Source organism: Otolemur garnettii, unplaced genomic scaffold, assembly GCF_000181295.1.
Source record: "Otolemur garnettii isolate 467f Iridium unplaced genomic scaffold, OtoGar3 scaffold00025, whole genome shotgun sequence".
Lineage (NCBI taxonomy): Eukaryota > Metazoa > Chordata > Mammalia > Primates > Galagidae > Otolemur > Otolemur garnettii.
The window spans coordinates 20452338-20462277 of NW_003852420.1; the positions used below are offsets into that span (position 1 = coordinate 20452338).

Genomic DNA, 9940 nt, shown 5'->3' on the forward strand with positions numbered 1-9940 from the left:
AAGAGACCATAGTTCTCAAAGCATATCTTCTCAAATATAAATGCCCATAGCTATCTTTGAGTCTGGAAGTTATTACCCTAAATTTTGTATTAAAGGTACATTAGCAGTATTTAACAAAATGAGTTCAGTATCTGATAAGAAGCCTTTTATTACAACCTCCAGTGTAAGACTAAGGTCCTCACCTGTGTATCTCTGGGCTTTTCTTGTTTTTAGCTGCCTCCTGCTCAGTTCCTCTCTTTAGGTATTTAGTAAAGCGTTCATGCAATGTCATTCCTGAGGACCCAAAGTGATGCTCTGTTGGGATTCAAAGAAACACATATTACTGAAGATGGACACAATGTTAAAGTCTTTTGCATGGACCTGCAGCCACAGAGATGTTACTGAAGTTGTTAAATCCATACAACAAACATACTAAAGAGGAAAGAAAAATGGCCAGTTCAGACATAACCCAATGTTAGGCAACAGATTTCTACCATTACCTCCTTTATCTTAGGACATGGATACAAAGACAGAAACCTAGAGCTTACTTCCCTCTGAAGCACAGCACCAACTCTTCTTCTTTGAGTTTAAATTTCAGCATCCATATATGTGTATCACTGTTCTTGGCCATTCCCCAACCTGCCCATCTCCATTTGCCCAGGAGATGATAAAATAATTTGGGGAAGAATCTCCCACCACAAGGTCTACAAGAGACCACTAGAAAGGGAAAAGACAAAGGTGCTAAAAAAGTCACTTTCCTAATGGCTCCTAAGTTTCTAAGCATTTATCTTTCACATTAAGGATTTTTATCTTTTCTCATGATCACAGGTTGCTAGCATTTCAAAATGTTCAAGCTCTGCAATTAAAATACAGAAATGTCTCCCTAAATGGAATTTCCTTCAAACAAGCTCCTGGTTTCAAAGGTCCTTGAGATAAGATAAAGGGCCCACAAAGGCTCGCCTTAATTCATCCACTCATCTTTCTGCTTATAATAGAGGAAGCCAACAGTGTGGAAATGGAGTCTGAAGCAGGCTGGGGGCTGGACTCACCTTTAACATGGTGAACGATGGTCACTATATGCTGGGCAAACAGTTCTGAGGGGCTGCGCTGAGACTGAGCTGACTGTATGTGCTGGAAAATGGAACGAAATTCCTGTTCCTTTTTGTTGCTATGGACTAGATCCCGACAAAGCTTGCGTTCCTGAGCCAATAAACCACTGGGTCTATAAAAAGAAATATGAGGATACCAAATTTAGTAACAAGATATACAGAAAGAACATATAAATCAAAACTTTTTTCCCCCAAAGAGTTTTAAGTCTATCCACAAAGCTCCTTTTTCTTCTACTACCAAAGTTCAAAGAAACCTCAATGCATCATAACTATAATATCAACTAGCTAAACCAGCCAAAGCCATTCAGGGAAGTGACAGCATGAAGCAAAAGTGGATGTGACTGGAATGCTGCTCAAACAGACTTCAACCAGCTGGGTAATCAAACCAAGGGAAAAACAGTCAGCTGGACCTTACCACTCTTTCCTAAAGCTAGGGAGGGGGTGTATCTGCCTCTCTAAACTCTAACATTGCTGTTGTTATTTGATGGTGAGGCCTGGACTATAATGTGGTTAGCCAGCTAAGAAGAAGTGGGTCCCGGACAGCTTCACAGGCAAGACACGTTAAACACAAAAAGAAACAGTTGTTTTGGGGGTGGAGGTAAGAGGAGGTGAGGATAAACAGAGTAAGTAAGAAGCACAAGGGACTCAGTAATCAAGAAAGCCAGTCACTAGGGACTGAAAAGACACTTCACCACCCAGCGATACTGCCCCCAAAAGATATAATCACTCAGTGACATACAATCTCCACTGAAGACAGAAGGACATGAGTGTATCGGCACTGAAACTGAAACAGCAGGGGAAATACAGGAGAATGTTCTCAGTGAGAGAGGTTAGAAGGCCAGGCACAATGGCTCACATCTATAATTCTAGCATTCTGGGAGGTCAAGGAAGGAGGAATACTTGAGCTCAGAAGTTCAAGACCAGCCTAAGCAAGAACAAGAATCTACCTACGACAAATAAAAAAAAAAAATTAGCCAGCCGTTGTGGCACATGCCTGTACTCCCAGTTACTTAGGAAGCTGAGACAGGAGGATCACCCGAGCTCAGGAGTTTGAGGGTACAGTGAGCTATGATGATACATTCTACCCATAGCAACAAAGTCAGACTCTGCCTTGAAAAAAAGAAAAGAAAATGGAAAAAAAAAGATGATCAGGCACAGTGGCTCATGCCTATAATTCTAGCTCTGGGAGGAGATGGGTGGATTGTTTGAAATCAGATTCAAGATCCTGTCTCTACTAAAAAAAAAAAAAAAAAAAAAAAGGCAGAAAAATTGGGCGGCGCCTGTGGCTCAGTGAGTTGGGCGCTGGCCCCATATACTGAGGGTGGTGGGTTCAAACCCAGCCCTGGCCAAATTGCAACAAAAAAACAGCTAGGCATTATGGCAGGCGCCTGTAGTCCCAGCTACTCCGGAGGCTGAGGCAAGAGAATCGCCTAAGCCCAAGAGCTGGAGGTTGCTGTGAGCTGTTATGCCATAGCACTCTACCAAGGGTGACAAAATGAGACTCTGTCTCAAAAACAAAACAAAACAGAAAAATTAATCAGGCACTGTGGTGGGCACCTGTAGTCCCAGATACTAGGGAAGCTGAAGCATGAGGATTGCTTGAGTCCAAGAATTTGAGGTTGCTGTGAACTATGATGATGCCATGGCACTCAACCCCAAGACAACAGAGTGAGACAATGTCTCAAAAAAAGAAAAAGGGAGTGAGAGAGATAGATTAGGAGACATAACTTAGGCCAGGATACCCTGTGGCTCAATAAAGAATACAACTCACCGTGCAAGGTCCTCATCAAACGAGTCCATCCGGACATTGACCTGGGCTTCTCGAGTAATGGAAAAGGAAGACTTCCCTGTGGAAAAGTCTCCTTTGGTTCCCAGCTTGTCTCGGCTCTCAGAGGTTTTTCTTGGGGGAGGCGATGAGCTTTTCTCCTGGACTGCTTTGTAAGCAGTCACTCGGAAGTTTTTTTCAGGCACAAACCCCCTGTGCCCACTTTCACTTCTCTTGGTCCCTCCCCGATCCTCCTTTTTGGATCTCTCCGCAAAAGACTCCTCCTCAAGCTCCTCTGTTTTCCTCTGCTTTTCCTTCCCTGAAGGTGCATACACCAGGCCTTCCCATTTGCCTGACTTCTCCTCCTCCTGATTTTTATTTGCACCTGCTATGACTTTAGACATAAATTTAGGTTCATCATCAAATTCAGATTCCTTCCTTCCCTTAGCTTTGTCCTTATCCTGCTCATCCATCTCCTCCTTATGGAAGTCAGACATCTTCTTTTCAAAGTCATCTCGAAGCTTGTATCTTTTGGGAGACTGACTGCCCCGAAAAGGCTTCTCAGAATCAGTTTTGGGAGCAAATGGATCAGATTTCATTTTTGCATCACCCAAGCCTGTATCAGAGAAGCTCCCTTTCTCTTTCATTTTCTCTTTATCACTATTTGTTTGTTTCTGTTCCTTATCCTTTCCATTCTCTGTCTTCTGGTCTTCTAGATACCTATTATATAAAAACACAAGAAAGACACACGAGACATCTTAAGCAACCTGCTCTAAAATAACATCATATAGTCACTGGTTTTTGATTTTCTGAACAAACATGTCTTGTGGATTTTAGTATTACCAAAGGACTTTCTACCTGGTTACGTTCTAATAATTTTTGAAAAAAACTGTCATTCACGATCTATGAACTTGGTATTTAAAAGAAGAACATGTGGTTCATGGAGTCATGTCTTACAAAAAACAACCAAAAAGAGAACAGCAAGTTACTTTTATGATATTAAAAAACAAAAACCTACTTACCTGTAATGTGGTTTGGGGGAAAAAAAAACAACGAAGGTCTTACCCAACCTTCCCCCAGCCAGTTAAAATCTGCTTTCAGCAAAGTTAACATAGAATGTTCAACCTTGGACTGTTTTGCTTTTTATACAACTCACATTTGGAAATACAAGTCTCAAAGGAGACTTCAAATTTGCTTCAAGTCACCTAGAAGATCTAAATATGAAATATACTGTGAACACAAATAAAAACAGAATACATGTTAATGGGGGAGAGGTTGGCAGTGGCAAAAATCATTCTCTTTCTTATGGAAGAACAGAGCTCGCTCATGCTCTAGTCTTCTAATAAGATTCACAGTCCTGGCATGGAACAAAACCTACTCTTTCAAATAGACTTATTAAAGGCAGGAAAGTACAGATTCAGAGTATCTCATATGAACTATTAATGGAGAAAGCCTAATCAAAACAGAGTTGCATTAATATGGCAAAGAAGAACAAGGGATCAAGGAAGGCGCTAATAAAAAAAAGAAACCACTTGCTGGGTTAAGTCCTTTTTGACCACAATCTGGTCTCAACACAACTTCCCTATAACTTCTCTGCCATCCCAATCCATCCAACCACATAAACAAAGATTCATGGTCCAACTCACCGTGTCCCCCAGGGTAGAAAGGCGGAAGCACTGTCATGTCCTCTCCTAACACGCAGCCTGGTTGGCTTCTACTGGGACATACACCCACCTTGTGGTTTTAAAACAAGGCCTTCCTGGACTAAGCCTTGGACTTTCCCATTCTGCCCAGTCTCCTCAACTGCAGGGTGTGAGGGTGCAGCTCTTCACCATGATGGGCGGATGCAGATCACATAGTAGATGGTGGGTTCTAGAGGGTCTAACAGCTCCAATGGCCATTCATTTTGGCAAAGACCATATTTTTTTGATAGCTGACCCACAAATCTCTACTGTTCTCTGGCTTACATTGGTAGAATCCAAGGCAAATTTTAAATGTGAAAACATCATTGCAGAGTAGTCTAAAGAAACTTTATGCTGCAATACAAATTTAGGAAGGTAGGAAAGCTAGAGTTAAGCTAAAGGTTTCCTTGGGTGATGGTTTTAATGTTTACTAATGAAAAGTTTAGGAAATGGGGATTACCTTATTACCACGAATCAGAGCTCTAACTTAGATCACATTACAATTACACTGCCAACTAATGAGATGAAAACACAACCAGGCAGGGGAAATGAGATACTTGCCTCTTTGTATAGGCTGCTCCTCCTGAAGCAGCACTCTCCTCCTTCTGAGACGAGCCATATGTGGAGCCAGTGGCTGGTGGACTCTTACCCACAGGGCTCTTTTTGGATGGACTCAAGGACCCAGAGCCATGGTCGAACTGCCCTTGGTGTGTCCCAGACTGATATCCAGCACCACTTGGCACAGTTGAGCCCATCTGAGATGTGTTGGAAAGTGGAGGACTAGGTTTTGGCACAGGGCTAGGACGGGGTGACCGCCGCCTCACCACCACAGATTGGAGGGGACTTTTGAGAGCTGGGCTTCGCTCCCGAGGACTCAGCTCAGAAACTGCTGAGGCCCGTGATGCAGAACCAGCACTGTATGTGGTGGCATCTGGCCACGGCTTTGAGCTCTCAGATGCTTTTGTATCTTGAGAGGTGCCTCCAGAGAATGTCTGCTCCTTGGCCTCATCTCCCTGGTTATCCCCAGCAGCCTGAGATGGCCGACTATCCTTGGAAGAGGACTTCTTCTCTTTTCCAGACTTGCGCTTTGAAGATTCAACTCGGCTGTGGTTTGAGGAAGAACGAGAAGATGAGGAGCGCCTTGACCTGTCAGAAGACGACTTATCGGAATTTCTAGAATGGCTCCTGGACCTTGGTGAAGGGGACCTTCTCTTTGGGGAACGGGATCTTGAACGACCCCGACGAGGACTGTAAGCTTGCCGGTAATTCTGCCAATTTGAGCGGTAATTTCCATATCCTCCTCGGTTATACTGGCCCCATGGATAAAAGCCTCTGTTGCGCCCACGGAAATAATAGGGCCTTCTATAGCCTCTGTTGTGCCCTCTGAAATCTCGATTCTGATACACTCTTGGGTGATTTCTCTCTCTGTTATGAGCTGGAGAATATGATCTGGACCGAGATCTAGAACTGGAAAGGAGGGGCAAGGGAGAAATGTTTGAATTTTTGACATAAGCATTTTAATTCAAGAAAAATCTGGCAATGAAGGTAACATTTTGAAATCCCTGCTCTTGGACATCATCTCAGTTTTGTTTTCAAAGCAAGAGCACAAACTTAAATATAAAAATATAGATAAAAATCATTTTAACAAATAACAAAATAAACTGTTTCATTACTACTGCAATACATTTAAAATGGAGATGTATTTCTATACTGAATAAAAATTATCAAAATTTTCTTAATGTAATAAACAAAGAATATTTTAATATACTATAATAACAGCTGAGAGTTTCACCAGCACAGGGGTTTATACAGGTCCCCAGGTCACTGGAAATGAGGAAGAAATGCAAGCTGTGTCTAGGCAGGTAACCATTCAGGTCCTCTGTCCCCTAGTCTGCTACAACATTTTACTCTCTATCCTAGTCACCTCTCCCCTTGCAGGACAAATTTCTTAGATCCCACTAAGATCTGGATCTGAGACTGTAAAATTACAGGTACAACAGGTCTACATCAAGAAGAACTTGGAGAATTGAATTTGGAGGATGTATCTGTTCAAAAGCTTAAAATAATTTGCTAAAATATTAATTTTTTACTGGGGACCAGGAAATCGCTCACTAAAAGGTCAATCCCTGTGGCTGAGCCATTATAATACATGATCTTATCTAGGTGCCACAAGGGGGCACTATTTGATCATAAGGCACCCAAGAACAAATGAGGTTAGCAAAGAGTAGCTACAAAAAACATCCCTCACCCTACTCCGTGTGCATAACTTTTAGATCAACCTGAAGGCTAGTGTTGTGTTCTTCTTCATTAAACAATATAGAACTGTGATACAGCAAGGTACATTTCCAGAACCACAGGGATTCAATAGTAACCTAACCATATAAACACAGTATGAATGTCAAGCTTGTCAGTAACAGGGAGTTTTGTTTCCATCAAAAAGCCAAAACCTACACATCTTGGTATAAAAATCCATTAGGGTTCTTACTTGTCCTGACTACTATGATACAAATCGTTAATGTCCATCCCTAAGCAATTATCTACAAATATGTAAAATTTATTAGAATTATTTAAAAATATATTTTTTCTACACATAAAATAAAAACTCCTCATATATAATAAAAACTCTCACATCGGGTGGCCCCTGTGGCTCAAAGGTGTAGGGCGCCAGCCCCATATGCTGGTGGTGGTGGGTTCAAATCCAGCCCCAGCCAAAACCTGCGCCAAAAAAAAAACAAAAACCTCTCACATCAGGCCTGATTGGGAACAGATACACTTTTTATTGGTTTAGAGGCCAGGCACACTGGCTCATGCCAATAATCCTGGCACACTGGAGCACCAAAGTGGAAGGACTGCTTAAAAGGAGGAGTTTCAAACCAGCCTGAGCAACACATGAGACCCTATCTCTACAAAAAATGTTTTAAAATTTAGCCAGGCACGGTGGCACATGCCTGCAGTCCCAACTACTGGGGAGGCTGAGGCAGGAGGATCATTCAAGCCCGGGATTTGGAGGCTGTGGTGAGCCATAATTACGCCACTGTGCTCCAGCCTGGTCAATAGTGAGAGCATATCTCAAAATTTTAAAAGACAAGTAAGCAAACAAACAATTTAAAACAAAACAAAATAATCCCTTTATTTGGCAAATGTACTAAGGTTTTTTAGGATTTAACAACAGAACGTTTTTTAAAGAAAAAATGTACATTTGATTTCATCTAAGGAAGACAAAGCAGGATTGACTGGTTTTCCACTACTTATCACCCACTGTACCCAGACCTTTTACCTACACCATGAATAACAGCACCTGGCAAAGATGTACTTACTGCTAGTTATTAATGGTTGCTATTAATACAATGGAAAAAGAAAACTTACCTTCTACATTTTTCGTTTGAAAATAGTAACAATATAAGAAAAGAAGGGAGAGGCAGATGCAGACTAGGAGAATGACTCGATTTAATGGCTATGCTTGAGTGAGGTGATCCACCACCAGCACTAAGGAGGGTTTAATTCATGTTCCCATCCTCAGAGGCTACTGCTGCTTCTGTTACCAATTACTAGTGAGAGCCCTGGGGCATACTGCATCCAAAACCTGCAGTCACTGCACAGATGCAGGAACCTGAGTCTCTGCAGATTGCAAATGAAGTTATTTAAGAGAAGTCACTTAAAAGGATACAGTCTGTGAAATACAAGGAAATAATCAATGTTCTCCAATTCTGTAGAACTCAGCAGTTAGTTAATTTAAAGGTATAGTTTCTCAAACTCTCTGGATAGATACTTTCCTTGTAGGAGAAGGAAAACAAAAGAAAAAAAAAAACCATGAAACAGATAAGCCAGAAATAAAAACTGAACATCCTGTGGCAAAGTTATCTGTTTCTAAAAAAACAGAGAAGTCAGACTTCAAACAAGCATAAAAACATAATTTTCTAGTAGAGAAATTCTTCTGGAGTAATAATTTTCTAGGCATAAGATAACATATAAAGTAGCTCTAGCTACCTCAGCACACACTACCTGCCTCAGATATTTTTCCCTCATTTGTCAAGTCAAGCATCAGTCACCAAATGATTTGTAGAACAAGGGAAAAAGATTTGCTCAAAATTCCAGCTGTCCCAAATATTCAGAAATGGTTAACATTTTCCAATTCAGTTTTGTCTCTCATTTTTAGTTCTTTAGCCTCTTAGTCTTAAACCAATTTCATTTTATGAGTTAATGTGAGGTTTTACTTGCCTAAATCAAAACCCTGGGTGCAAAGCAATGATTACCAAGAGTCTCTGCTCATTCCTATAGGCCTTTACAACAAACTCCTCAGGTGGACTAAAAATACAGGCTGGGAGCTCTGGCTCACCCCTGTAATCCTACCATTTGGGGAGGCTGAGACTGGGAGATCATTTGAGCCCAAGTGTTAAGAACAGCCTGAGCAATAACAAGATCCTGTCTTTACGGGGGGGGGGGATAGAAAAATTAGCCAGGCATGGTGGCACATGCATGTAGTCCCAACTACTTGGCAGGATAAGGAAGGAAAACTGCTTGAGGCTGAAACATTAAGGTTGCAGTGAACTAAGATGAATTTAGCCCAGGCAACTGAGCAAGATCCTATCTTAAAAAAACATTCAGTAGGATTTCCCCCTTCAATATTTATGCGTGTTTCCCAAAAATAAGACCTACCCAAAAAATAAGCCCTAGCAGGATTTCTATGCATGTTAAATATAAACCCTACCTCAATAAGAAGACTTAGTGATGGGCGTGGCTATGCAGCGTGATGCACGCCATGCATTTCAGCACGGAGCAGTAAGGAAGACTGGAATACCTATTATCTGCCACAGCTCCTTTCTCCAACCGTTCACACTTGTGTGGGTGTACATGTGGTAATTGTGGTCAGTCACAGGCATCGTACTGTGCACATGCGAATGGCTAGGGGAAAGGAGTTCCTGCATCACTAGCACCAGCCCCACCAACAAGGTCGGCTCCCCCTTGTCAAGTTCCAGAAGAAGATGACTTAACTGTATTTCAATTTAAATGTAGATTGTTGTAGTATACTTAATAAAAATAAGACATCCCCTGAAAATAAGCCCTAGTGTGTCTTCTTGAGAAAAAATAAATACAATACGGTGTCTTATTTTCAGAGAAACACGGTATCAACCTTTCACACTGGCTTCTCACAGATTCAATTTAAGAATTAACTTGCTCGGCTCAGTGCCTGTGGCTCAAGTGGCTAAGGCACCAGCCACATACAACCAAGGTGGCAGGTTTGAATCCAGCCCGCCAAACAATGATGGCTGCAACCAAAAAATAGCCAGACATTGTGGTGGGCGCCTGTGGTCCCAGCTACTTGGGAGACTGAGACAGGAGACTCACTTGAGCTCAGGAGTTAGAGGTTGCTTTGAGCCGTGATGCCACAGCACTCTACCCAGGGG

General features: G+C 41.9%; 1 protein-coding gene across 3 annotated transcripts in view; it reads right to left on the bottom strand.

Moving 5' to 3' along the window:
* Positions 1-9940, bottom strand: part of THRAP3 (thyroid hormone receptor associated protein 3) — a 49775-nt gene that overhangs the window by 7688 nt on the left and 32147 nt on the right. For all 3 annotated transcript variants that reach the window (XR_002772902.1, XM_023512148.1, XM_023512149.1), the window contains 4 exons: positions 5097-6002; positions 2860-3573; positions 1029-1201; positions 183-294 (listed from right to left, as the gene is read on the bottom strand). Coding sequence is in view for 2 of the 3 variants with exons in the window: in XM_023512148.1 (XP_023367916.1) it covers positions 183-294; positions 1029-1201; positions 2860-3573; positions 5097-6002 (1905 nt within the window). In the remaining variant the exon portion in view is untranslated. The remainder of the gene's footprint in view (positions 1-182; positions 295-1028; positions 1202-2859; positions 3574-5096; positions 6003-9940) is intronic.